This window comes from Acinonyx jubatus, chromosome D4 (genome assembly GCF_027475565.1).
Source record: "Acinonyx jubatus isolate Ajub_Pintada_27869175 chromosome D4, VMU_Ajub_asm_v1.0, whole genome shotgun sequence".
NCBI lineage: Eukaryota > Metazoa > Chordata > Mammalia > Carnivora > Felidae > Acinonyx > Acinonyx jubatus.
Window position 1 is genome coordinate 8,280,183 of NC_069391.1, and position 27,895 is coordinate 8,308,077.

Genomic DNA, 27,895 nt, shown 5'->3' on the forward strand with positions numbered 1-27,895 from the left:
ATAAAGGTCAATCTCTAATTTGAATTGGGTAGTTTATGCTTCCTGAAAAGAAGAGCTCTCCACACCTTCCACATACAACATGTAAAGTAGGGACTATTTATTAAAGGTGCTTTTTTTTTTGCACGTGGCTCTGAGCTAGACTATAAAAAGCCTGATGTCTCCAGAGGTTTTCAAACTACCTGCAATGCCTGTCAGGTCCCTACCCGCTTTTTGGTTGTTTCTGGTTACTCCCCAGCATGGAGTCTCTGATGTCTAATGAAAGCTGAACTACACCTGAAGGCCTTCCCACACTCGGCACATTCATAGGGTTTCACACCAGTGTGGATTCTCTGATGCTGACTTAGGGAGGAGCTCTGGTTAAATGCCTTCCCACATTCATTGCACTCATAGGGTTTTTCTCCCGTGTGAATGATGTGATGTCGAATGAGGGCTGAACTCTCACTGAAAAATTTCCCACACTCATTACATTTATAGGGCTTCTCCCCAGTGTGGGTCTTCTGGTGGATTATGAGGTTTGTACTTTGGCTGAAGGCCTTCCCACACTCGCTGCACTTGTAGGGCTTCTCTCCCGTGTGAGTCCTCTGGTGGTTTGTGAGGTTTGCGCTCTGACTGAAGGCCTTCCCGCATGCGCCACACTTGTAGGGTTTCTCCCCCGTGTGGATTCGCTGGTGCTGAATGAAGGCGGCGCAGTAACTGAAGGCCTTCCCACACTCCCTGCACTCGTACGGCTTCTCCCCTGTGTGCGTCCTCTGGTGGTTTGTGAGATTCGCGCTGTGGCGGAAGGCCTTCCCGCAGTCGCTGCACTCGTAGGGCTTTTCTCCTGTGTGGATTCGCTGATGCTGGACGAGGGCTGAGCAGTCACTGAAGGCCTTGTCGCACGCGCTGCATCTGTAGGGCTTCTCTCCCGTGTGAGTTCGCTGGTGTTTGGTGAGGTTGGCGTTCTGGCTGAAGGCTCTTCCACATTCGTTGCATTTGTAAGGCTTCTCTCCGGTGTGAATCCTCTGGTGCTGAATGAGAGAGGAACTCTGGCCAAAAGCCTTCCCACATTCATTGCACTCATACGGCTTCTCCCCAGTGTGACTCTTCTGATGCTGAGACAGGGAGGAGCAGTAACTGAAGGCTTTGCCGCATTCACTGCACGTATATGGTTTCGCTCTGTGAGGCTTCGTGGTATCTGAATTTTTCCTGAGGCTCTTTGTATGTGCTTCCCATTTGCGGGGTCTCACTTCTGTAGGAACTCTCTGTTGTGGAGAAAGGACTGGTCTCAGGTTGAAGCCCTTCCCTGGTTCACTGTTCCTGGGGTCTGACTCCCCAGGGGGCATCTCTATACTTGTGTCTTGGAATGAATTTTCAGAAATGTCTTGCTCGGGTGGTGATTCAGACATAATCTTCCAGTCTGAAAAATATTTAGAAAAGCAATTTTTCCCCCTTTGGTGGAAGAAAAGGTACTACTGAAATACAAAAGGCTGATGGAGTTTGCCCGAGCTCTTCGGCAGACCAGTCTGATGCTCCCCCCGCTTTAAACCAAAACACGTCTCACATTTCTGTTCTAAACTGTAAACATTGTCCAAGATGGCTCTTCAGCTATGTGAGCACGCTTTATTCCCTTTCCTAAAGCGCAAAGGGATATATAGAAGTGTAACCTCCCTCAGATGCAAGGCTCCCTTATCTCTGACCCTTTCCTCTGCTTTGGCCAAATACTGGGCAGTCTTCGTGTGTCTTCTTAGTCTCAATCCTTGATGTGGTTTTGGGCAATCTGCTTACCAAACTTAAAAAACTCACCTTAAAAAGCTGATGATTGGGGGGTGCCTGGGTGGCTCAGTCAGTTAAGCATCCGACTTGATTTTGGCTCAGGTCATGATCTCACGGTTTATGGGTCTGAGCCCTGCATCAGGCTCTGTGCTGATGGTGCAGAGCCTGCTTAGGATTCTCTCCCTCTCTCTGTGTTCCTCCCCCATTTGTGCTCGCTCACTCTCTCCCAAAATAAACTTGAAAAGAATTTAAAAAAAAAAAAAAAAAGCTGATGATCAATGCCAGCATGATGAATTTTTTTCACCTATCAAATCAGCAAGATTTCAAAAACATGCTAATTCTAGAGTGCTGGTAAGGGTGCAGCATCAAGAGATCTTACACGCTGGTGTGACTGCAAAAATTGGGACAGCCTAGCCCTTCTGGAGAGCAATCTGGTTGTACATGTCAAGAGTCTTTAAAATGTTGACATTGGAACTGCACTTGTAAGAATTCATCTTAAGGAACCAATGAGAAAATACACAAAGCTGGGTTGACAAAGTTGCTCACAGCATCATTTGTCAAAGAAAAGCAAACACCTTTCAAAAAAGGAATGACCATAGTATAGCCAATTGAGGGACACTACTTAGCAATCAAAGGTCATGTATGGAATGGGTACACTATAGTTCCTTTTCCAGAAAGGTGTTTATTGAGAAAACACTGGAAAGATACACAGTGTGAATGTAACCTGTGCTATCTTTGGGTTGTGAAATCAAGGGCAATTTTTATTTTCTTGTGTTTACCTGTATTTTCTAATGTTCTCTAATATTAGTGTTATAATAAAAGTCACAAAAACCTTTCAGAGAATATGCAGTGATAAAAATACTGTTAAATGGAAAAAAAAAGACCATGTAAATTATACGTGGTTATTTAACTTCAGAAAAACATATCACTGCATTTTGTTATAGGAAGAAGATGGAGGAACTTTTTTTTTTTATCCTTTTCCAAATCTCAAATTAGCATATTTTTACAAGAAAATCGTTCTTTTATTTGTGTTTTTAGAAAGAGAGTAAGTGTGCTAGTAGGAGAGGGGAGCAGAGGGAAAGAGAATCTTAAGCAGGCTCCATGCTCAGGGCAGAGCTTGATACAGGGCTTGATCCCATGACCCTGCGATCATGACCTGACCCAAAATCAAGAGTGGAATGCTCAACCGACTGAGCCCCTCAGATGCCCTGAAAAGAGTTCTTTTAAGTAGAATAAATAGTATTGCTTTTATAATCAGGAAGTAGATACTAAAAAAATTTTTTAAATTTATTTATTTTGAGAGAGAGAGAGAGCATGAGTGCAGGGGAAGGGTAGCTAGGGAGGGAGAGAGAGAATCCCAATCAGGCTCTGCCCTGCCAGCACAGAGCCCAGCGTGGGGCCCAAACCCATGAAGCCATGAGATCATGATCCAAGCCAAAACCAAGAGTTGGACGCTTAACCAACCGAACCACCCAGGCACCCTGAGAAAGTAGATATTTTTTAAAAGAAGAGTTAAAGATTCTTAACCTTTTTTGGGATCTCCTTCATTTTAGGAGAAAACTTTATAAAATGTGAGTAATATTTATTTAGGAACTGAAGCACAGGGTCCCACACACCTGTCTCCTACACAGGGCTTGTACCTAAGAGGGTGGACTTTTAGGGGGGGCTACAGAACTTCTTTTCACAAGGGTCAATTCTCCTGAAGATTCTTTGGGTTTCTACCTTATTTTTCAGAAGAGAGAATAGCAAGGTCAGTTCTGGGTGACATTTATTTGAATTTTTTTGTTTTATTTTTTAATTTGAGAGAGGGAATCCCAATCAGGCTCTGTGCTGTCAGCACAGAGCCTGAAGTGGGGCTCAAACCCATGAAACCACAATGACTTGGGGTTTGGAGCGAGGCCCGTCTGATCGCAAAGCCCACTATTCTACCTCATGGGGTGATTAAAAAAATCAAATCAAAGGCACTAATGTGGACTTCAAAAGGGCTTTTGCTCCCCAGACACATGGACTTTGGTGTGTGCTCACTCACCGGTGCAGGTGCTCCTCAGGCCTCCTCCCTCCAGCATCCACGGGCCTTCTTCCCTTTGTTCCAACTGAGAGTTCATGCCAGGCTGGGACACTGGAAGTCCTTTTCAAGGGGGAAAATGGGCTTTAGAGATGTAGATTAAGTATAAATAGCCACCAGAACTCAAGGGAGTGGAAACACACTAGTCAGGTCGCTTATTTCACTCACTCAGTAGGTATTTATTGAGCACTTACTTGGTGCCAGGCACTGGGGAATGCAGCAGTAATTAAGACAGACACAGTGCCCAGGAGGGGTCAAGTCAAGGAGTGAAGTGAAGTCCCCAAAGCAAGTTATTAAAAAAGACAAGAACTTACTGAATATGGAGGAACTGGCCTGAGGTCACCCCGCCCCTCCTGGGAAATAAGAAAACAGGGAGGTGTGGTCTCAGGGGAAACAAAATGAAACTGCCTATTTCCCAACCTGGAATGCAGAGACCTGACACGAGGAAACCAGGAGGAATAAACACTAGCCCTCCTATGTGTCAGCAAATTGGAAAGTGCCACTCAATACTGAAAGTGCCACAGATTTTCAGAACTGGGTAGATTCTAAATTTCAAATGGTTTCCTTACCCAGCAGGACCAAGTTCCTGGTGTTTTCTGGTATCCCCTCCTTGAACCTGTCCTTAGGAGCAGGGATCAAGTGCCTCCACCCCTCCTGGGTAAAAGCTACAGTCACACTGCTGAAGGGCATGGATCCCTGAAACAACAAGCACATTCCTTTAATGTTTATTTATTTTTTAAGAGACAGAGCTCGAGCAGGAGACAGGGAAGAGAGAGGGAGACACAGAATCTGTGAGCAGGGGAGGGGCAGAGACACAGAATCTGAAACAGGCTCCAGGCTCTGAGCTGTCAGCACAGAGCCGGACACGGGGCTCAAACTCATAAACCGCAAGATCATGACCTGAGCCAAAGTAGGACGCTCAACTGACTGAGCCACCCAGGCACCCCAAACAAGCACATTCTGGCTTGCCCAGTGGCCTTAGGATACGAGGCAGCTCTGAGTAGTTTAAGAAAAACACTGATTGATCACTTCCTACGTGCCTCACACTATACAGGATACTGACACACAAAAATAAATCAAATACAGTCTCTTTGCATGTCTACAACTCTGACAGACTTTATACATAGAGTGCGTATACATCTGTATCTATTTTTGGGGGAGGGAAGGAAGGCTTTCAAGCTTTTTATTGTTTGCTCCTATAGCTCGTGAGAGAAACAGACACTTTAATTGGCTTGTCCCGCCCACACACATGCGCCATTTCCGGTTTCAGCGCCAGCCCTCTCTTTTGCCTTGAAACGGAAATGCGCCAAAACACGCCTGTAGCGGGAAAGCTGGCTCAAGCCTCATTTCCTTGGAAAAAGCCAAGAACGAGAAAGACAGATAGCTTTGTGAGGTTCTCCTTTGCAGCATTTTTCTTTTCTTAAATTTCTTTTCGAACGTACAGCAACGTTGAAAGATTTCTACCGTGAGCATCCACCGCCTAACATCATCGATGTTGTGTACTGTATATACATACACCTACCCAGATGCAGATACATATATATCCATCCCTCTACCCTTTTACCAAGCTGTCTTGCCCTAGGAGTTATGAGATCAACAACCTTTTCTCTTTCTTTTTGTCTAGTTTCTCTTTTGAGCAGTTCTATTTGTAAATAGTGATATTTCATGACCTGTCGTCTCGTTTACAGGTCTTCCAATGAAAAAAAGAAAAGACTTTGCTTGTTAGAACAAAATGCATTCCATATTGCAGTTACTATATGGGTCCATCGGTGGACCCTCTTAAAAACTTGTCAACACCATCCAGCCAAAGACCACCAGGAACACACCTAAAAGAAAGGAAGAATGCAGCGAGGCCAAAACTACAACTGGGAAAGTAGCAGTGGTTACTCATATTAGCTAGGATAGGGGGTGTTTGGTCAGTTTTGTTGTTTGGACGATATTCTTCTTTTTTCTTGTCTCAGTTTGGAGGTGACTACGGAGTGGCCTTGTTTCTGTCTTGATTCATCACGGTCACAGAATGACCTTAATCTGTTGGAAATGTATTGGGAATACTGGAGAAACAATATTTCACGGGCCGGGTAGGACAGCCAATGAGCAGTTCATTCATTTGGAGGATGTCGCCGGAATTGGGTATTTAGACCTTCAAAACCACCATAAACACACCAACCCAGGCTCCTTCCTTCGCTCTCAAGCCATTTTTGAACCTCCATCTGTATCTATATAAAAGAAGTAACTGGGCAGAAACTAACAGGTGCTTGGGAACTGAAAGAGCAAATGTAGATAAAACAAAAATAGAATGTATACGTTTATGCTATGAGAAATCAGAAAGCACTGTGAAAGGTCAATTCTTCAGAATGCGTGATAAACATCCCTATGAACTTGGACATCACACAGTACAAAAGGAACGCCAGATGTGTGTGTGACTACCTGTAGTAGCATGTTAGACACACAGACAGACCAGGTGCCAGGATAACAGAGAAGGAATCCTGGGTGGAGAGCACAGGAAAACCACAGAGAGGAGGTGATTGCTGAGAGGGCCTTGAAGGAGGGAGCTCATCAGATGGAGAAAGAGAAGGTGGTGAGGCACAATGAGCAAAGGCACGGAGGTGAGGAAGTCCTCGTGTCTGTTTTCAGCACAAGTAATGCACTTCTATCTACCTCGTTGGCCACGCCAGAAACCTGTATGTCATCGTCCCCTTTCCTGCAACAAATCACTGCATCTTCATTTCCCCCCCACGATCACTAGAGCTTGCACATTTCTCTCTGTGGCCCTGTTACTGCCTTATTTGAGGCCAGCATCATTTTCCAAAGTATAATACATCTTTTGACCTCTAATTTCACCTGTTCTCCCAACCCCATCCTTCATACTGAGAAATGCAGTACGTACACACAGGACAAAGAGGGTCATTTTTTAAAAACTATGAAATATTTAAAACATTTGGGTCATTTTGTAAAGGTCAAGAGAATAAAATCCACCATAAAGATGTAACTCTCATGAACTAGAAATAACAATAAGAAATTCATAAAGAAAAAAACTGTAGGAAGTACAAAAACAAATTCAAAATACTACAGCTATGAGATGTTAAAAGAACTCAGCCATTAGCAGGGTTAATACAAAATAAACAACAAAACAGAGCAATGGAAGAACTGAGCAATTTAATAAGGTTGAGCTAATAGAGCCATTAAACCCTCCATTCTGCAATTACTCTATACCTGGGTGTTCTGGGTTGACAAAAGACACACACTCTGTCTCCATGGAACAGAGACCAGCTGAATAGGCAGACAGAGAAACCAAAGTGACAATTCGAGAATATCTAAGAAAATAGGACCCACAGCCAAGCGTTTTCACTATAAACAAGAAAGGAAGAAAACAAATTAGAAATCTGACATAAGAGGTTAAAAGATCGATTTTTAAAATAAATCTGACAAAAGCGAAAGCAAAAAACTAAAAGAAAAATCTGTTATTAAGAGAACTGATAAGAAAATCCAAGAGCAGACTTTCTAAGGAAAAGAAACAGACCATTACCTAGTCTAGTCAAGTAAAAAGAGAAGGTAGTTCCTACCCTGGTAGAACTATGCAATGGAATACACTAGCAATGATTCTGTAGAATGCTCTTAATGAAATGAGAGAAATATTGATCTAATTCTGTGAACCGGAAATAAAAAGAAAGTTACAAACCCATTTTGGGAAAGTAGAAAAGGGAGACTTATGGGGGCATCTAGCTGGCTTAGCCGGTAGAACAAGCGACTTTTGATCTCGGTGTTGTGTTCAAGCCCCATGGTGGGTATAGAGCTTACTTAAAAATAAAATCCTGGGGCATCTGGGTGGCTCAGTTGGTTAAGCAACCAACTTTGATCTTGACCTAGGTCAGGATCTCACGATTCGTGAGATTTGGATTCTCTCTCTCCTTCTCTCTCTGCCTCTCCCCTGCCCAATCTTACTGTTTCAAAAAAAGAAACAAATAAAACAACAAAACAAAACACATACACACAAACACAAAACTTTAAAACTAAAATCTTAAAAAAAAGAAAAGGAAAGGAAGAATATGCCTGAAACGACACAAATGAAAAAGTTAAGTGTTTTAATTCTCTGTGGGAATAAGGGTGAGTTTTTGAGTGTGTTTTCTGTGTTTTTCAGGTTTTCTACAATAAACATGAATTCCTTTTGTAATTAACAAACAGAAACAAAAACCTCTTAATATTTTTTATTATTATTTTTTTATTTACATGTACTTATTTTTGAGAGACAGAGAGAGAGGGCACAAGTAGGGGAGGGGCAGAGAGAATGAGACACAGAATCCGAAGCAGGCTCCAGGCTCCAAGCTGTCAGCACAGAGCCCGATGCGGGGCTCGAACCCACAAACCATGAGATCGTGACCTGAGCCGAAGTCGGACGCTTAACCGACTGAGCCACCCAGGTATGCCAAACCTCTTAATATTTTAAAAAGGAAAAAGAGCCTGCCTCTAAGAGCGAATTTCAAACTCACGTGGGTCCCAACTGTGAGACCAGCTGCCATTCCTTCATCTCCTGTGGTTTCCTCATGGGGAAGGACAGGGTCTGGAGAAGGTGGCTCTGCAGGAAGGGAAAGAAACCAGTAAGGTTTAAAAGTTACAGCTCACCAAGCTAGAGAGTCTCACATTCTCACTCTGAAGAAGGGGGCTCAAAGGACACTGCAGGGTCGGGGGCACTCGGACTGAATGTGCAGACCTGCAGGGGAATGTAAATTTTCCACTGCCCTCCCTACTTCAGAAACCCCATCAATTCACTCAGATGCAGGGAGTAAGAGACTCAAGTAGCGTAGGTCACCACTTACCAGCAGCTTGCCAGTCACATAACCTTCCTACGTCTCATTTTTCTCATCTGTAAATGGGGGTGATGATCCTTTGTTCATTGTTTTTATTTTTTTAATGTTTATTTTTGAAAGAGAGAGTGTGAGTGGGGGAGGGGCAGAGAGAGAGAGGGAGACAGAGAATCTGAAACAGGCTCCAGGCTCTGAGCTGACAGCACACAGCCTGACGCGGGGCTCGAACTCGGGAACAGCGAGCTCATGACCTGAGCCAAAGTTGGAGGCTTAACCGACTGAGCCACCCAGGTGCCCCTTGGATGATGATCCTTTGTAAAGATGCTGTGAAGATGAAAGAAAAGTGCAGACGAAGCAGATGGCACAAGGCTTAGCATGTAAGCACACAGTTTACAAATATCACCTACTGCTCAGTTTGCTGGGAGAAAGTGCTCTGCAGATTTCAGACATTTACCAAATCAAAAGAGGTAATGACCCAAGTGGGAGTCATCCCAGAAACGCAAGATTGGTTCAACATGCGAAAATCAATCAACATAATATGCCACGTTAATAAAAAGCGAAAGACCCACACGGATCATCAGAATAAACACCAAAAAAGGCCATTACACAAAATCTGACACCCTTTCCTGATAACACACATTCAATAAACCGGGCAGAGCAGAGAAGGACTTCAATTTGATAAAAGGCAACCACAGAAAACCCAGATTTACATCATACTTAATGGTAAAAGACTGAAACATTCCTCTAAGATCAAGACGAAGATATCTGCTCTCACCACTTCTATTCAGTATTATACTGGAGGTTCTAGCCAGGGAAATTAGGAAGGGTTGTGGCGGGGGGAGAAAGGCATCCAGGTTGGAAAGGAAGAAGTAATTATCAGTATGTGTTGACACGATTTTGTATACAGAAAATGCTACGGAAGGGTGCCTAGCTGTTTTCAGTCAATAGAGCATGTGACTCTAGATCTCAAGGTTGTGAGTTCAAGCTCCACATTGGGTGTGCAGCCTAACTAAAAAGTAAATAAAAAATAAAGTAGCCCTGCTATTTAGAAAAAAAAGAAAACCCTAAGGAACCCACAGAACCAAAACAAAACAAAACACCTATGACAGCTAAACCAGGTCAGCAAGATTGCAAGATCCAAGATGGATATACAATAAAAAGACTACCCAATTAAAAATGGGCAAAGAATTTAAACAGACATTTCTCCAACTGTATTTCTGTACACTAGTAATGTATAATCCAAAAGTGAAATTAAAAAAAAAAACAATTCCCTTTGCAAGAGCATTAAAAGAATAAAACACTGAGGAATAAATTTAACAATGGAAATGCAAAACATGCACACTAAAAGCTACCAAACACTGTTGAAATTACAGAAGGTCGAAATAAATGGAAAGATATCCCATGGATTCATGGATTGGAAGACAACAGTGTTGGGATGGCAATACTCACCCAATTCATCTACAGAATTATGCAAAATCCCAGGGGACTTTTTAATGGAAATTGATTAAGCTGACCCTAAAATTCATCTAGAAATGCAAATGACCCAGAAGAGCCAAACAATCTAGAAAAAACAAAGTTGGAGAACTCACATTCACACTATCAAAACCTTCTATAAAACAAAAGTAACTAAATAGTGTGGTTCTAGTATGAGGATAGAAATATAGATTGATGGAGGCGGTGCCTTGGATGGCCCAGTCGGTTGGGCATCGGACTTCAGCTCGGGTCATGGTCTCGCAGTCCGCGAGTTCAGGTCCTGCGTCAGGCTCTGTGTGGACAGCTCAGAGCCTGGAGCTTGCTTCGGATTCTGTGTCTCCCTCTTTCTCTGCCCCTTCCGCACTCATGCTCTTTCTATCTCCCAAAAATAAGTAAATGTTAAAAAAAAAGAAAAGAAATATAGATCAGTGGAGAAGAACGGAGAATCCAGAAATAGATCCATGTATTTGTGGACAACTGATTTTCAAAAAGAGTGCCAAGAAATTAAATGGGGAAAGATTAATCTTCAAAAAGATGGTGCTGGGGAGGTGCCTCGGTGGCCAGTCAGTTAAGGGTCCGACTCTTGGTTTTGGCTCAGGTCATGATCTCATGGTTTTGTAAGTTCAAGCCCTGCATCGGGCTCTGTGCTGACAGTGTGGAGCCTGCTTGGGATTCTTTCTTTCTCTCCCTCACTCTCTGCTACTCTCCTGCTCACACGGTCTCAGTCTCTCTGAAAAATAAACAAACTTAAAAAAAAAATGGTGCTGAAACAATTGGATATCGACAAACTTGTAACTCACACCACATACAAAAATTAACTCAAAATGGATCAAAGACATAAGTGTAAAAAGTGAAAACTCCTAGAAGAAAACTTAACTATAAATCTTTAGTACTGTGCTGACAGCTCAGAGCCTTGAGCCTGCTTCAGATTCTGTGTCTCCCTCCTCTCTGCCCCTCCCCTGCTCATGCTCTGTCTCTCAATAATAAATGTTAAAAAAATTTTTTTAAAATAAATCTTTAGTACCTCTGGTTAGGCAATGGTTTCATAGATAAGACACCAAAAGCACAAGCAACAGAAGAAAAAATAAACTGAATTTCACTGAAATTAAAAATTTGTGCTTCAAAAGGCACGATCAAGAAAGATAAAAAAGATAACCACAGAATGGCAGAAAATATCTGCAAAACATCTATCTTCTAAGGGTCTAGTATCCAGAATATTTAAAGAATTCTTCCACCTCAACAATAAAAAGACAAATAGGCCAATTAAAAAGTGGGCAAAGGATATGACTAGATATTTCTTTAAGTGAGATATACAAATGGCCAATAAGTACATGAAAAGATACTCAACATCGCTAGTCATTTAAGAAATGTATATCAAACAATCATGAGATATTTCACACCCACTAAGATGGCTACAATAAAAAAGATGGAAAACAAGTGTTGATGAGGATGTGGAGAAACTAGAACTTCCATACATTGCTACTGGGATTGTGCAATGGTGCAGCCACTGTGGAAAACCGTTTGACAGTTCCTCGGAAAGTTAAATGGAGTTCCCATATGACCCAGCAGTTCCTCTCCTAGATGCACACATTTACACAAAAACTTGTGCACATGTTGTCACAGCAACATTATTCATAATAGCAGATACTGAGGAACAAAATGTGGTATATCAATATAATGATATCATTCAGCCATAAAAAGGACTGAAGTACATTCATTCATGTCGCAACACAGATGACCCTTGAAACATTATTCTAAGTGAAAGAAGCCAGACACATACATTGTATGATTTTATTTTTTTGTCTTTTTAAAGTTTATTTTGAGAGACAGCGAGCAGGGGAGGGGCAGAGAGATAGAGGGCCCACGCTGTCAGTGCAGAGCTTGACGTGGGGCCACATCTCACGAACCTGAGCCGGAACCAAGAGCCAGACACTTAAGACTGAGCCACCCAGGCGCCCCTGTATGACTCTATTTTTATGAAATGTCCACAAGAGGCAAATCCATAGGAACAGAAAGTAAAAATCCATAGAGATTGGGGGAAGAGGGAATAAGGAGCGATGGCTAATGGGTATGGGCTTCTTTTAGGGGTGATAAAAATGTTCTGGAATTAAATAGTGGTGATGGCCGCACAACCTGGTGAACTCAAAGTCACTTTATTGTAGATTTTAAAAAAGAAGTACGTAAGTCTGAATATTGGTCTCAGTACAAACCTTATGTTATTGAATTGTACCTAACTCCATTGTACCTTAATGTCCTCTTTGGTAGTACCAGGAGGATGATAACCATCCTACCTGCTGTTCCCAGGTCTCTGGGGGAAGACAACACAAAATGCTAGATATGCACTTGAGAAATTACAGACCAGTACAGGAACCCCCTGATCTAAGAGAGGATGGCATAGGCCTCGGTGGTTAAGTTTACACACACGTTTGTTCTGTTGTATAAATTGTTCAACATGCTTTAAAAAACGTTATTTTATTTGATGCTTTTTAGAAGTAAACAAGGTAGTTAACGTTATTTTACGCTTCCCTCCAGGAAGAAACGCAGGGTAAAAGACCAAACCAGTGCCCCAGAGCTTAAACAGGAACGCTAGCCTTCTGATTCCAAATCTCCAGTATGCTCCTCGACTTCACGGACCCACTGACTTGAACCGGCCCTCATTCTCATGTGGAGCCAATAGGCTTCTGTTCTGAGAATTTCTGGCTGTTTCAAGAACGGCCGGAAGACCAGAAACAATAGGAAATCCTGGGTTGTCCCATTTTCCTTCCCATGGCCCATTTATCTCGGCTTTCAAAAGCCAATGGTGCATCAAGCAGATCGGGGTAAGTAGGATACTCAGGGCTTATTCAGGCCTGAGGGCCTCCAACTTTCTTGACCCTAGAATTCTTTACTCAAAAAAGGATCGTCCCCAACCACGTGTGGGAAGGATAACCGGAGTTCTGGTCCCGGTCACACAGCGGTATTAGTGGGCAAGTTGGAACAGGAAGCCGGATCTCCTGCAAACCGCTCCCTCCACACCCTCCTTCTTACCTCCTTCCTCCAGCATTTGGATGCCACCTCGCGCCACCGCCTCCCAGCAGTTGTCTGAGCCCCAGCCGCGCTCTGCAGGCCTGCTCTGCCTCCGGCTTCTGCTGTCAGACGCCGGGTCTGGCCCTGGGAACTCTGGTCAGGCCTGTCCAGTCGGATCTGTCTCCCCAGCGGCAGCCAGGCCTCGCGAATGGGGAGCCCGTGGCGCAACCACCGACTCGGTCTCAAGCAGAATGCTGCGTGAAAAAAGCCGCCGCCGGCTACCCGAGAACGCTACCGGGAACCTGTGTGAACTCAGAAACCCTAGCCGCAGGGATTGCCAAGCGCCAGGCCCAGCTCGCGCGCCTAAGAGGACGCGTTCGAATAGCGTCACTTCCGGCCATGCGAACAGACCTCCCTGCCCCAACGGACTCCACTTCCCAGAAGTCTCCGGGCCCAGCTCCTCACCGAAACATCTTTCGCTCTCGGTGCCCGGTTTGTGACCCGCACACCCTTGTGAACCATATTTCCCAGAGAGGCTCCGCCTGTTCCTGCTCCCGGAATCTCTCTTCCATCATGCTTGGTCCACGTTCCTTTCAGGTTCACCGGAATTCCATGGCTGGGACCTGAAATGGGAAGCGACTTGGCCGCGAAGGATCCTGGGAGCGGTGGTTCTAGCGCAGGCGCTGGACGCTTGGTTTGTGGTCGTTTTTTCTCCGTGGTTCGGCGTTCTTGGAATACTGAGTCCTGGGGGCTTCTGGTAGCGCGGCCTTCATTCAGCTCAGGGCCTAATCCCAGCCACCTTTATGGTCCTCTTGAGCAGTACCGAAAGTCTGGGAAGAGTAAAGGAAAGGAGGGCCCCTCGGTGTGAACAGGGCAGCCACAGGTTGGTGCCCTGGAACTCTCAAGAGTATAAAAATCTATCCTCATATCAAGAGTATAAAAAAAATTACTTTTTCAGTAATTTCAGGGGCAGAATCCCTGAATAATGTTAATAGAGTTCCATTAGCACTATTGCGGAGGAGATTCCTAAATATTCTATCCTTTGGAGGCTTTCGCGCTATGCCAGAGGATATTTCCATGAACTTTCTCAGAGCACTGATGACGTTTTCTCCTCTTGCCTGAGGAGTTCCTCAGGCAATTTTCTGTTCGTTCCGTTTGGAGGCACTTTGACGTTAAGAAGATGGGAATGTGTTACCTGGGAAGCAGAAATGAGTTTGGGGGTTCTCGGGCCTGTTTTCATTTTGTACTGTCTGCCCCTTTCAGCCACAGCTGGTAGCGTTTTTGCAAAAGAATTAAGTTTGTGGGTCTTCTATGAATCTTATTGGGCAAGCCACACCCACAAATCTCCGAGATAAGCTTTTGTCTATCTTGGGGTGCCGCAAGTTTGGGCTCCCAACCAGTGGAGGCCAGAAATCTAAGATGGATCTCCCTGGGCTAAAACCAAGATGTGGGCAGGGCTATGTTTCTTCCGGAAGGTCTAGGGGAGAATGTCTTTCCTTGTCTTTTCCAGCTTCCACTTGGCTCCTGACCCCTTCCACTTGGTGCTGTTCTGCCTATTGCCCCCAGGCCCAGCAGGTGCTAACCCCATAATGGCCAATGGGCGGTAGTGGTCTTCCTGCCTTAGTCTTGGGATCCCATCCAGGGCCACTGGGGGGAAGCAGAGTGCTTCACTCTTCAACTGATGCAATCCCGTCTATGGCCACTGGGTGGCGTCAGGGCATCCCTTGCCTCAAGAATGCAGAAGCGAGGATTCTCCTAGAAGTTGTTCTGGGGGCAGGGGGATTTGTCATGGGGTGGGTGTGGGGGGTTGTGCAGATTTCTACCTCGGGAGGGGTAAAGCACAGTTTCTGCTGCTACACCTGTCCTTTAGGGATGTCCCTTCCTGCCCTCCGTGGTCCTGTGCCTGATGGTGCTGGGCTGGGCTTCTGGGGCAGATTTAAGACTGGCGCTGGCTCTGGTCCCGGAAGCGTCTTGTGCTCTGATGAGAAGGCCCCAAGGAAGTCTTAAGGGAAGCTCTGAAGAGCGTGTGTGTCCACAGTCATTGGTACCTGTAAGTGGATGTTGGAAGCAGTCAGAGATGGTATGGGTAGGGGTTGCTGAGGAATCAGCGTAGGAAATAGAATATATAAAAAAAAGTGTAAAGATTTCACATGTCCGTTTGAGGCACCCCTTGAGCATCACCCCTTGCATGCAGCTCCCGGCGTTGCTTCACCACAGCCTCCCGTCCACGCCTGCACAGCCTCACCATCAGCAGCAGCTAACATCCATTGAGTACTTATTCTGTGCCATCCTTGGTCCAAGGTGCTTTACAAACTTCTCTCCTTTCATCTTCACAACCACTCCATGAGGAAGACAGCATCTGTAGGCCCATTTTACACATGAATAAGCGGAGGCTTAGGTTAAATGACTTGTCCAGGTCACACAGGCAGTGAGTAATTGAGCCAGAATTTGAACTAAGCCCACTGCCTCTTACCCACCATGCTGCACTGGCTCCTGGACCCTGGGTTATGGAGGAAAGAGACCAAGATAGAGTTGAAGCCACAATGCCATTTTCCTTGCCCACAGTTTAACTTCCATTATCACCATCATTTGCATCTCTTCCACGTCACCTCCATCTCCATTTTCTGTCTTCATCTCTATCATTGTCATCTTTTTTATCTCCTTCTCTCCTCTGCCAACTCTGTTTCTCATCTCCCTCTAACTCTATATGTAATAGCAGAGTTATCAATAAGCAGAAAACTGGAAACAATCTGAATGTGGAGCAATATGAGGTTGATTTAAGTTCTGACATATTTATACAACAAATCCTCTTAATTTGTTGAATTTCACAAATACTTAAGCACCCACTCTTTGCCACACACCGTGACTCCAATGGCAAACACTGCATCATCGCTAAAAGAAAAAAAGCTTTCATTTCAAGCTGGTGGACTGAACTGAACGCATTTCCCCTTTTTCTTCCTCGAGTTCCCACTGAAGTGACAGTGAAGATGTATAAAATGTCAAAAGCCATAACAGAACTGAGAACAGGTGCAGGGTGGGGGACACATCCCAGCCACTGCAACTGAAACCCCCTAGCACTTCATTCCTCAATATGGACAACCAAAGCTCACCAGATACTTGAGATAAAACAGCGGCATAAAAGAGAAGGCTTTCCGGAGGAAATCAGAGACTAGAAGACAATTTTCAAAAAGTTAAAAACGTACAAATAGTTTTACTCGTAATAGTGAATACCGAGCGTTGTTGAGGATGTGGAGCAGCCGGAACTCTTGGACGCTGCTGATGGGAACGCAAAAATGGTACCACCACTTTGGAAAACAGTTCGGCAGCTTCTTACGATCGTGAAACCAACTTACATATGACCCGATAGTTCTCCTCCATGCAGGGACTTGTGTGCAAGTGCTCACAGAAGCTTTCTTCATGATAGCCCCAAATTGGAACTAGTCCAAATGTACGATGGGACACTACGCAGCAATAAAAAGACTGCTGCTGCATGCAGCATGGATGAATCTTAAAAGTGCTCTGCTCAGAGAAGCCAGGCGCAAAATACTACAAACAACAGGGTTTTTGTAAATCTAGAAAAGGAGGGGCGCCTGGGTGGCTCCGTTGGTTAAGTGTCCAGCTCTTGATTGCGGCTCAGGTCATGGTCTCATGGTCCATGGGCTGGTGCCCTGCAAGCCTGCTTGGGATTCTCTCTCTCCCTCTCTCACTGCCCTTCCCCCAAATGTACGTGCATGTGCTCGCTCTCGCTCTCCCTCCCTCAAAATAAACATTTTTGAAAAATTCTAGAAAAAGAAAAACTAGAGGGAGGAGACTGACATGAGGGACACAAGGGAACATTTTGAGCTGATGAAAATGTCTTGTATCTTGATTGTGGTGGTGGGTACACAGCTGTATACATTCCTCCTAAGTCATATTTTTATACCTACAATTGTTGAATTTTATGGTATCTAAATAATGCCTTAATAAAGTCTGTTTTTAAGAGTGAAAATATGGGGGCACCTGGGTGGCTCAGTTGACTGAGTGACTCTTGATTTCAGCTCAGGTCATGAGGATCAAGCCCTGTGTCGGGCTCTGTGCTGGGCAGGGAGCCTGCTTGGGATTGTCTCTCCCTCTTTCTCTGCCGCTCCCCAACTTGTGCATGCATGCACTGTCTTTCTCTCAAAATAATGTTAATAATCATGAAAAACAAAAAGCAAAAATAACGTATCCTCAGGGAAACCGCCAAAGGTATTTCCATCACAAAGAAAAGTGTAGGATACTACAAAAAAGGAATATATAATAAGATATAATTGGAAATGATTGTCAAAGCACCAATCAAAAGAGGCTGGATTGGTCATACTGCTATCAGACAAAGTAGACCTCAGAACGAGGAATGTTACCGGGGATAAAGAAGGTCATTTCATACTGAAGGACAAAACAATCAGAAGGTAGCAATCCCAGATGGGCGTGCACCCAGTGATGATCTCTAAGGCGCATGAAGCAAAACCCAAGAGAACTGCAAGGGGAAAGAAATCCACATTTACAGGCGGCGATTTCCACACTTCTCTCTCAATAAATGATAGAACAAATGGACAGAAAGAAAAGATGTATTAGACCTGAAGCGCTCTATTCAACAACTGGCCTAAAGGGACATTTGTGGAATACCCTGCCGGACCACAGAATGTGGCTCTCAACCCGGTGGGCTGCTGTGCAGGCACGAAGAATGAGAATGTATATATGCAGTTACTGTGCATGGATGTGACCTTGTTTCTGGAAGTCCCCAAGGAACTTGGATTTTGCTAAGGCTGAAAGTTCCTGTGTATTACTTAGCACATTTTACTGAAATCAGAGCAGCCATTGCAGAATCTTCCAGAAAACTCCTTACTGCTCAGCCCTGGACCCCACTGCACTTCCATTCTCCTACTCCCCAGTCTCGTTACAAGGCTTAATAGAAGATGTCAAGGTGGGCACATGTGGGGGCTGTACAACCCAGGAGGTGAGTAAAGCAGATCACGGAATGGGAAGTGTGGTGTCCTACCTGTGTGTAGTGATGCTAGAAAGGATAGATGTAGGGAGGAGTTGTTTCAGGATAGTATCAAATTCTTTTTTTTTTTTTTTAATTTTTTTCCTTTTGAGACAGAGAGGAGAGAGAGAGAGAGAGAGAGAGAGAGAGAGAGAGAGAGAGAGAAAACGCACAAGCAGGGGAGAGGAGGAGAGAGAGAGAATCCCAAGCAGGGATTTCATGACTCTGGGATCATGACTTGAGCTGAAACCAAGAGTCAGACACTCAACTGACTGAGTCACCAGCTCTACTGTGCTGACAGCAGAGAATCTGATGCGGGGCTCGAACTCACAAACTGCAAGATCATGACCCGAGCCAAAATGGAGAGTTGGAGGCTTAACCGTCTTTGCCACCCAGGTGCCCCAGGATAGAACCAAATTTTTAAAAGAAGTTACCTCTGGAAAGGTGCAGTTATGCATAATTATTGTATCACTTATCCAAAGAAATGAGTTAATATTTGTAAAGTGCTGAGGGCAATGCCTAGCAGATGGTTAACTGCTATAAAAATCATTATGCTAAATAAATCTGTGTTTTCCAATTTTCCTACAATAAACATGTATTACTTTTATAATGGATAATAAAAGTAATTTGTAAAAGACTTGTGGGTCCATTAAAGTCACCAGAAGGAGAGATGTGTTGTTGTTGTTGTTAATAAGATTTGATAACTAATGATCCAGGGGACTGAGCCCAAGGATGAAGGAGCCAGAAATGATGTCCAAGTGCCAAGGGTGAGCCCAGCTGACCACAAGAAGTAAATCAACAGATATTTGTGGCGAGGCCCAGTTCATGGGAGGCCTGGTGTACGGAAGGGATGGGTAAATGTCCTTCTCAAACTGCATTTCACACAAAGAGGCCACGGCCTGATTTTCTGAGTCAAATCTTTATTTGGCAAACAAAGTTCCTTCCTGATAATGCAGCCACGTGAGAGGGGGTCACCACCCAAAAGCATCTCCTCCAGAAAATGAGGAGCCGAGAGTCCCCCTCCTCTGCTGTTGCTTTTGTGGCAAGGTGGAGATGGCCTGTGGATGATGGACCACGGGGCAGCAAAGCCCCTCCAAGGAGTTCCCTCCTCCTGAGTCGCAGAGTGGTGGTGGGAATTGGACCCCGGGGCCGGGAACCTCTTACCCATGGTTCGCTGGGCCATAGAGAGCTGGGTAGGAAGGACGGACCCCGGAGGACAAGGCTCCAAGGGGCTGTGGTCCTGCATTCTACCTCCCTGGGGACAGGCAGGGGCTCCAGGCTCTGGCTGAGGCCCAGCTTGGAGTCACAGGTGATTCCGTCTCCTCTGAAGCCCAAAGCCGGCCCTGCTAGGAGTGGCAGCCACTCATGAGAAGGGGTTGTCATCGCCCCTCAAAATGGGCTGTGATTTGCTCCAAAGTCTTTCCTTTGGTTTCAGGGACACAGGACAGAGTGAAAAGGACACTGAAGATGCAGAAGGCGGAGGCGAGCCAGAAGGCGCCGTAAGGCCTGAGAACCTCCTGGAAAGAGAGGAAGGGCCTCATGTAGACACAACAGGTCAGGAGCCCTCATGGACCCTGAGCTGAGGCCCTGGCCCCCTCCGCCCACCCCCCCCCCCTCACCCAGGCTCAGGGGTGTGGAGGAGGGTCTGGCCCTGCACTCCAGAAACCTGCAACGAGCACCATACAAGGTGTGGACGTTGGGTGGCTGGGGAAGCTGGCAAAACTGTCATGAAGTGCCTCCCCCAAGGTCAGACCCCCACTGTCAAGTGACAGCTGGGCTCCCACCCCTGGTGTCTGCCTCCAGGGCCCCCAGACCTGCTCTCTACACTGTGCTTTGGCCCTGCCCCCTGAGTTCCCTGCCCTCCAGAGGAGTCTCTTCTTGGTGCCACAGGGAGCAGGCTGCACTGGGGCAGTGTGAGCACGGAGGACACTCAGGACCCAGTGGCATGGAAGGAAGAGAGAGCACTTCCCGTCACTCAGAGCCTGGTCACCCTCCCAGGACAGACCTGATGACCTCCCAGGTGCCAGGACCAGAGGCCCCTCCCTTGTCAGCTCCTTTCCCTCTGGGACCCAGTGACCCAGCGCTCCCCTGACCCCCCCCTCCTCCCCCCCCCCCCAAACTCTGGGACACTGTACACTCCTGGGTCACTGTTAGGTCCTTTACCGCCGCCCCCCCTCCTTTGTTGCTGGTCCCTCCGCACAGCTCCCAGTGAGTAATTTCCACCGCTAAGACTTTGCTCCGGTCTTCCCGATGTGTTCCCCAGCGCAGCCCGCCTGAGACCCAGGCCCTGCAGAGACTCCAGGCCAACCCCAGGCATCCATGCCTCTCCTGGCCTGCCCACCCCCACCTCCCCACCCCCTCCAGCCTCCCAGTGGTTTGTTCTCCTGCTGTCCGCTGCCAGCCCAACCTCATCCACCCCGTCCACCCCAATCCATCCACAGGGCACCCTGTCCACTGCATTCATTGCTGTCTCTGGCTCCTCCAACAGGCCTGGACATGGTACGTACCAGGAGACCTGGGGGAGGGGAGGCGGACGGGAATGAATGCCTGGACAGGTGGCCTATCTGCTCCAGAACCATCCTCCCCTATCAGCTGGGGAGCCCCGTGGCAGGGTCCAGGGCTGTGTCAGTCCATCTGTGCAAAAGTAGCAAAGTTTTAAAATGAACTGACGCTCCCACAACCCTGAGGGGAAGGTGCTGTCACCCTCCTCCATCTTCAGCCAAGGAAGCTGGTTTAGAGAAGGTGAGCAGCACACCCCAGGTCACACAGTGGGAAGTGGCCGAGGTGGGGTTAGAGCCCAGGCTTGTCAACTCCAAAGCCAGAGTTCTTCCCGCACAGCCCTAGATCCTGGCCCATGTCCCCACTGTCCAATGGTGGAACTGTATCCTGCTTTCCTTCTGCCGGAATGGCCTGAAGGCTCCTGAGTGGTCACAGCCTGTGTTCTGCACCTTTCCTGGCCCATCTGTCTTCCCTTCGTCCCTGACCAAGATGGCCGGTGTCCCAGGATGGTGGGGCCTCAGCCACTGGCCCTGAGTCTTCTGCAGTAAGAGTAATTCTAAAAAGCGCTCCCCACTGACTGCGTGAGGAGGAGACCCTCAGGGCCTGCACTTACCATGATGCTGCTGAACTCTTTCGTCACCAGGAAGGCCATGAACCAGTTAGTGAGGACGCACACACCTGTGGCCAGGCCCTTGACGTGCAGAGGAAAGATCTCAGACATGAGGAGCCAGGGGATGGGCCCCCAGCCCACGGCGAAGCCTGTGGGAGCAAGACAGGCATCAGAAGCCCATAGGGCCAACCCCTTGGCTGGCCACAGACCCCCTGGGCCAAAGCCTCGCAGTTTCCAGCCAGGGCCCCCCAGCTCTGTGCCTTCCTGTAGCGATGTCTCAGGTCAGTCCCTCTACTTCTTAGTACCAGGCTTTTCTCTGTAGAATGGGGTCATGCCGGGGCCCGCTTGGAGGGCTGTTTGGGGAGTAAGTGAAAGGGGCAGAGAAGGGTTTAGCTCAGTGCCCGGGGCCTTGGTCAGAGCCATAAACGCAGGGGTGGGGGACCTGTGGGATGGGGAGGCCTGGACTGGCTGGGAGCCGCAGGAACCCGGCAGTGATGGAATGGCCCCACAGGCTCCCCGCCCAACCTCCCCGTGGGCCCCCTCTCACCAGCGATGAAGAGGCACATGCTGCCCACTGCCAACCAGGCCAACCCCACGCTGGCACTGGTGGGCTCCATGGAGATGGGTGTCGAGAGGTCCACGTGTGAGGAGTTGCTGGGGCCGCCCTGGGTCAGCTTGAAGTAGGCGCCGAAGGCACTGGTGCTGAACACCATGATCACACCTGCAGGCGGAAGGGGGCAGTGCGCAGGGCTCTGGGAGAAGCGGACTGCGGTCCGGGCACGGGGCACTCAGGTTGGAGTCTCAGTGCAGTGTGGCCACAGTGATGCGGCCTGGGTTTCTCTGAGAGGGTGGTGAGCGGGACCCAGGAGCCCAGATCGGCAGCACCCAGCCCGGGCCGGCCCCAGCTTGGACCTCGAACCGGAGCCAACTCCAAGAAGCTCCTGGTGGCAGTGCCTTCCTGGACCGAGGAGCAGGAGTGGTAACTGTGACAGCAGCATGGGTTTCACCCCCGTGCAGATCATCTCTGGATCCTCACAATGGCCCATCGCCCCCATTTCATACAGGGAAAACTGAGGTTCAGAGGGGTGAAGTCACTTGCCCCAAAAGACCTCCAGCTTCTGAGTCACTTCTCCTGCTGGGTCCTCAGTTTCCTCATTGTAAACTGGGGCCCCGATGGCGCCTGCTTGGAGGCTCACTGCAAGGGTCTGTTAGTGCAGGCCTGGTCTGGAGCAAGCACTCAGTAAGGGCTCCCATGGATCTCGGCCTTGTTCTCAGGGGTGCTTGGCTGGCCTTTTCCTGTCTCAGCGTGGTGGCCTTGGCAAAGACCCTCCAGTCTGTGGTGGGGACCCTGGCCTGCGCCACCCCATTTTCAAAGGGCCGAGCCCTTGCCCTCGGGCCTCACCTGACAAGGTCAGGAGCAGCCTCCGCCCAGCTTTGTCCATGATGAGGGCCGCCATGGCCGTGAACAGCACCTGGATGATGCCCACGATGACCGAGGCTAGGCTGCTCTCCTGGGGAGATGGGCCGAGGCGGGTCAGGCAAAGACCCCAGGACTAGGCCCCATCCACACAGCATCTGGATGAGGCAGGCCAGGGTGGAGGCCTCTTTACCTTGAACTTGGCCTCCTCAAAGATGGTCTCTGCATAGAACATGACAGCATTGATCCCTGACAGCTGCTGGAAGGCCATGAGTGAAACACCGATGATGAAGGGCTTGTAGATGCTAGGAAGCCTCAGCTGGGCCAGGCGGAAGCCCTGCTCAGACAGAGGCCGGTGTCAGTGCGTCTCCCTACCCCCTCCCGAGGGGCCTGCTGGCTTTGAGCCCCTGTCCTAAAGCCTGGTGGAGGGAGTGAGGCTCAGCTTCTTATCACCTGGGCCGCGGGTCCAAGACAGGTCTCCGCATCACTTTAGCCTCTCCATTTGTAAGGTCCTCACCTCCCCATGCCCTTTCCTGATTTGCTGGGGGAACTACAAAGAGATTACATGGGCACATAGCCAGGGGCTCCAGAATCCTACCAGCCTCAGGCCTGGGCCTGTGCCGAGTGCCTCTCCTGGCACCACCAGGCACATGCTAGGACTCCCATCTTACAGATGAAGAAAGGAAGGCTTAAGGATGGGAAGGTCAGACAGCAGGTAAGTGGCAGAGACTCTGTCTTCTCCGCTGCCCTCCAGTATCCCATTTAAAAATCCAGTTCCTCAAGGTTGCGCCTGCGTTTCCTTCTGACACACTGGGCCTTTCTCTTCCTGGGACAGTAAGATCAAGGCTAAGGCCCAGCCAAGTAGTGGGGCTCCAGCAGGCCTTTGCTTGCTCACACATAGGACAATGCCACCACTTGTGCCTCTCCTCCCCGTGTGTGTCTGCACAGCCTTGGGGACAGGCTGTGCTAGCCTCCCCTGGCTGCAAAGGGGCCATACCTCACTGTTTCCTCCCCACCCTGGCTCTGGATCCCAGCCCCTCACCTGATGCTCGGCCCCGACAGGGGGCTCCTCCCAGGTCTGCTCAGAGCCCCACAGGAACTGCATAGCGGCCATGGCTTCCTGGCGCTTGTGCTGGGTCAGCAAGAAGCGTGGGGTCTCGGGCATGTAGCACATGAGCAGCAGCATGAAGGAGGCGGGCACACAACCCAGCACAGCCAGCCAGCGCCACTCCAGGACCCAGCCTGGTGGGGGGCAGGGGGGTGGTGGTTTCAGATGTCAGTGCGGAGTGGGCCAACCTGCACCTTATCAGGGAGCGCCTGCCCTCTCACCAACCCCCGGGACTCAGCTTAAAGGGTGGGGGCCTCACGACCTCTGTGTGGCTACTACCCTTGCTTGCGTTTGTTACTAATACTGTTGTTACCATCTGTTGAGAAACATTGCGTAAACAAGCTGGTGGGTGCATTATGCTACATCTGCTCAGTGGATATTTACGTGGCAATCAAAAATGAATGAGGCACTTGTTTTGTCTAAAAGGGAGGGGTGGGAGAATAAATATGCATAGTCGTCATGTATGCACAGATTCTGGAAGGCCACAAGAAGCAGGCAAGTGGGCTCCTCTAGAGAGGAAGGGGGACAGAGTGGGAGAGACTTTTTTCCTGAACACCAGTGGATCAATATTCACAGAAATTGATCAAAGTGCAGGTTATGATGAGGTAATTCTGTAGGCATATTGACACCCATGTGTCTGTCCCAAATGTCAATGTCTGTATTTGGCACGGCCTTTGGCACATTGCGGGTCCCCAAAAGCAGCCAGACTGCTGGTAGGACTCTGAATTAGAGTCTGGATGCTAAGTGGGTAAAAATGAATGACCACACACCAGCATGTCGTCCACTCTGAAGAACCAGAGGGCACAGGCTCTGGGCCCTGCCACTGCCAGTCAGGTTCCTGAAGCCCCCATTCCTCGCTGGGTATAAGGCCATCCCTTGACAGTTCTCATGGGGCCTGCTGCTTTTCATGTGTCGCTTAATTTAGTCCCTCAACAGCCTTGGGCTAGGTAGGGTTATCTCCACTTAAAGACAGGGGAAGCGAGGCTCCCTGGGGCAGTGTGACAGAGCCAGAACGTGCCCCCTAATGTGGAACCATCAGGTGTGAAGCCTCTTTCTACCACAGTTCTAGCGAAAGCATGTCTGCCTCCAGAAGCTTCCTCATGTTGACCCCAGCTCTGACCCTCGGGTTCCCTGGGACCCTCCTCCTTCACGCTGCAAATCTAGTACTAGTATTTGAGAGACAGGCTTGGGCCCTCCAAACTCCTGGGCTGGAGTTTTTGGGGTGTCCCCCCACCCCCTTAAATTCTTAATTTGTTACTGCACAGTGACCCAACCAGTCAGCCCTCCCCACATCCTCGGAATGGGCTTCTGCCCTGGGAAGATGAGGACATCGCCTTCTCCCACTCTCCCTGGGAGTTAGGCACAAGACCCACACATCCCACGTGCTCAGGCAGGTGATCTGGGACCCTGGCACCTTGGGCACTGGCTGTGTGACCTTGGGCAAGCCCCTTGACCTCTATGAACTTCAGTTTCTACAGCTTCAAAATGGCCACCCAGCCATTAGCAGGGATCAAAAGAGATACCATGAAAATCATACCTGCCAGGTAGGCTAGGAGGATGCCTGTGACGACCATCAGCTGCACACAGGAGCCGAGCAGCCCCCGCACTGCAGGGTAGGCGATTTCAGAGATATACACCTGGTGGCAATGGAGAGAAAACTTTACTCGGTGCCCAAGAGTTCTTAAAACTGAAGAGCCTCAGCTATTCAGAGTTGAGGAGAACCTCAGTTGGGGCTGCTCCAAGCCAGCTGGGCCTCTGGTTGCAGGTCCCAGGTCGCCGAAGCCCTCCCCGTACCTCCCCACGTCTCCAAGTGAGCAGCAGCAGGTATTTTACAGGGGATTAAGGGTATATACGTGGCTGCTGTGTGTGCTTTTGGGGAGGTGGCACAGAGTTTTTCAAACTTTCATTTAATTGCATGACTAGCCTCAATAAATACAGCTTCTGATGCAGTAGGTCTAGGGTGGGCCCCAAGATTCTGCCTTTCAACTTGCTTCAGATGACACCCAGGCTGCCGGTCCAAGGACCACACTCTGAGCAGTGCTCTTGGAACCAGAACTCTGCCTCAGTTGCTACTAGTGACTGCTACTGCTTTCTCTGGGCTCGGGGGCCAGAAAGGTCTTACCCACACTTCTAGGTTATTCTATTACCTTATGCCGACGGCTAAGATGGGTGTGTTTTTGTCCAGTAATGAAATCCAACTCCACTGCTGCCCAGAAAATGCGGGTAAAGGGAGTGGCAGGTGCAAAGGGATGACCAGGGAGGACTCACAGCCACTACTTTTAATGTCACCAGGTTGACGTGTGGGTAGTTGATCAAGCCCATGGCCAGCAGCAGTTCCCGGTCACCCTACAATCTCAGCTGCCAGGGTCCAAGGCCTTCCAGGGCTATACATGCAGAGTCTCGGTCAGTCCCCACAACCAGTGCATGAGGCAATGCCCCACTTTACAGGGGAGGAAACTGAGGCACAGAGAGGTGCTCGGCCCCAGTGAGTGGCAGAGCCGGCACTGTCAGCCTGGACAGTGGTGGCTCAGGAGATGGGGAGAGGAGAGATACAGCAGCCGGAGGACTAGCTCCCGAGTAGTGAAGGGGAGCAGCAGAGCCCAGCAGCCTTTGCTGCCAGGACAAACCAGAAGAGAATTTTCCTAAGCTGTATTCAATGGTCTGAATGACAGTGGGAGATCTAAGATCTGCAGGCTTCTGTGACCATCCACAGATGGCATCTTATTTGTAGAGCAAGAGAGAGGCCTGGTGAAGTGGCACAGTCCTGGGTTCGAGTAATAAGTAGCTTTGCCACTGACTAGTTGTGGCTGGACAAAGGACTTCAGTTTCTGAAGCTCACTTCATCTGTAAACAAGGATAACGGCGGCTCCTTCCAAGGCCCGTTGCGGGGGTAAGGAAGATAAAGCTGGTAAGGGGAACCGTGCCAGGCACCCAGGAGGCCGCAGCCAGGGAGAAGCACGCTCCCAGGTCTGCTCCTTTTCTGTCCCAAGGCGCGAGGATGGGGGACACTCACCGGAGCTACGAGCGAGGCAATACCGCAGGCCACGCCGGTTAGGAGGCGGCCCCCGAGCAGCATCCACACGTTCTGGGCCGCGGTGATGACTGCAAAGCCGATCACGAAGGGCAGGGTGCAGAGCAGAAGGCTTAGCTTGCGCCCGGCGCGGTCCACGAGCCAGCCGCCCAGCACGCCCCCCGCCGCGGCTCCCAGGGTCACGATGGCCTGAGGGCGAGGCGACCGCAGGATGAAGAGGGGACGCCAGGGAGCCTCAGCCCAACCTCGCCCTCAATCCCAGCCCCAGCAGCAGCCTCAGCGAAAAGGGGATGGGGGTCCCAGGCTGGCGGTCCGCGGGGGAGGGTGAGCCCTGGCAGGAGAGCCGGGACGCACCCGGAGGAGGGTCTCAGTGCCCGCTCAAAGCAAGGTAAGGGCGGGGTCCCCTTGCGCGTGAGACGGGAGGAAGAGGGTCCCAGGCGGGCTGGAGGGTGAGCCCGAGGCCTCACCCCGAACCAGGAGGCGGCGGCGTCGTCGAGGCGCAGGGCCTGGGCCGCGGTGCGCCGCAGGCTCGGGATGGCGGGGGAGCTGTAGCCGAGCGCGAAGCCGAAGGTGAGCGGGCCCAGGGCGGCGGCGAAGGCGGCGAGGAAGACCCGGCGACTGAGAGGGGCGCTGCGGGGACAGGGCGGTTGGTGAGCGGCGCCGGCCTGGGCGCAGCAGAAGGGGCGAGGCCACTCCCTGGGCCTGAGTCGCCCCCCTACCCGCTCACCTGCCGCCGGGCGGCCCCAGGAGCGGCTGGGTCTCCTCCTGGTCCTCCGGCGTCATGTCTGCACCCAACGCCTGCTTGGTCAGCTCTGTTGCCTGAACTGTCACGGGTCCCGCGAGTGCAGCACGCACCCGCCTCTCACAGCAGAGCCGGCCAATGGGCGGGGAGGGTCTGCTCAGGGGCGGGATGGGAACGGCCAAAGGGAACGCAAGGCGGGGTTAGCGTCTGCGCTAGGAGCCACCCCCCCCAAATCAAAGCCGACCAATGGGAGAAAAGAGCCGGTTGGTGTCGCTCACTGGAACCGCCCCCAGGACCTAGCTCGCCAATGCTTAGGTGGGGCGGAGTTTGTATCTGGGCCCGGACTATAACCATCCAATAGGAGTGTGGTGCGAACCCAGAGGCGGGA

General features: G+C 49.2%; 2 protein-coding genes and 1 long non-coding RNA gene across 13 annotated transcripts; 1 reads left to right on the forward strand and 2 right to left on the reverse strand.

The window, feature by feature from the left end:
* Positions 1 to 25: 25 nt before the first annotated feature.
* Positions 26 to 13,254, reverse strand: ZNF79 (zinc finger protein 79). Of its 7 annotated transcripts, XM_053204599.1 has the most exons (6): positions 13,120 to 13,169; positions 8,305 to 8,390; positions 5,572 to 5,643; positions 4,387 to 4,513; positions 3,782 to 3,880; positions 26 to 1,396 (listed from the first exon to the last, which is right to left on the reverse strand). In XM_053204599.1, the coding sequence occupies exons 4-6, from the start codon at positions 4,505 to 4,507 to the stop codon at positions 225 to 227; spliced, it is 1,392 nt and encodes a 463-aa protein (XP_053060574.1). In that variant the 5' UTR covers positions 4,508 to 4,513; positions 5,572 to 5,643; positions 8,305 to 8,390; positions 13,120 to 13,169; the 3' UTR covers positions 26 to 224. The 7 variants fall into 7 exon arrangements, with proteins under 7 accessions (XP_053060574.1, XP_014917099.1, XP_053060573.1 ...); XM_015061613.3 differs by lacking the exon at positions 5,572 to 5,643 and having other exon boundaries at positions 13,120 to 13,254; XM_053204598.1 differs by having other exon boundaries at positions 4,387 to 5,643.
* Positions 13,255 to 13,520: 266 nt separating this feature from the next.
* Positions 13,521 to 21,218, forward strand: LOC128312102 (uncharacterized). 2 transcript variants are annotated; one of them, XR_008290931.1, is made up of 3 exons: positions 13,521 to 13,792; positions 19,536 to 20,120; positions 20,542 to 21,218. It is a non-coding gene; the product is annotated as an uncharacterized LOC128312102 (long non-coding RNA). The 2 variants fall into 2 exon arrangements; XR_008290930.1 differs by having other exon boundaries at positions 13,538 to 13,792; positions 19,536 to 19,654; positions 19,991 to 21,218.
* On the reverse strand, positions 18,889 to 27,650 carry SLC2A8 (solute carrier family 2 member 8). Of its 4 annotated transcripts, XM_027035169.2 has the most exons (10): positions 27,493 to 27,650; positions 27,233 to 27,395; positions 26,748 to 26,954; positions 25,272 to 25,371; positions 23,669 to 23,868; positions 22,820 to 22,963; positions 22,612 to 22,720; positions 21,757 to 21,930; positions 21,213 to 21,358; positions 18,919 to 19,617 (listed from the first exon to the last, which is right to left on the reverse strand). In XM_027035169.2, the coding sequence occupies exons 1-10, from the start codon at positions 27,546 to 27,548 to the stop codon at positions 19,480 to 19,482; spliced, it is 1,437 nt and encodes a 478-aa protein (XP_026890970.1). In that variant the 5' UTR covers positions 27,549 to 27,650; the 3' UTR covers positions 18,919 to 19,479. The 4 variants fall into 4 exon arrangements, with proteins under 4 accessions (XP_026890972.1, XP_026890970.1, XP_026890971.1 ...); XM_027035171.2 differs by lacking the exon at positions 21,213 to 21,358 and having other exon boundaries at positions 18,889 to 19,617; XM_027035170.2 differs by lacking the exon at positions 27,233 to 27,395 and having other exon boundaries at positions 18,932 to 19,617; positions 27,493 to 27,638.
* Between the last annotated feature and the right edge of the window lie 245 nt (positions 27,651 to 27,895).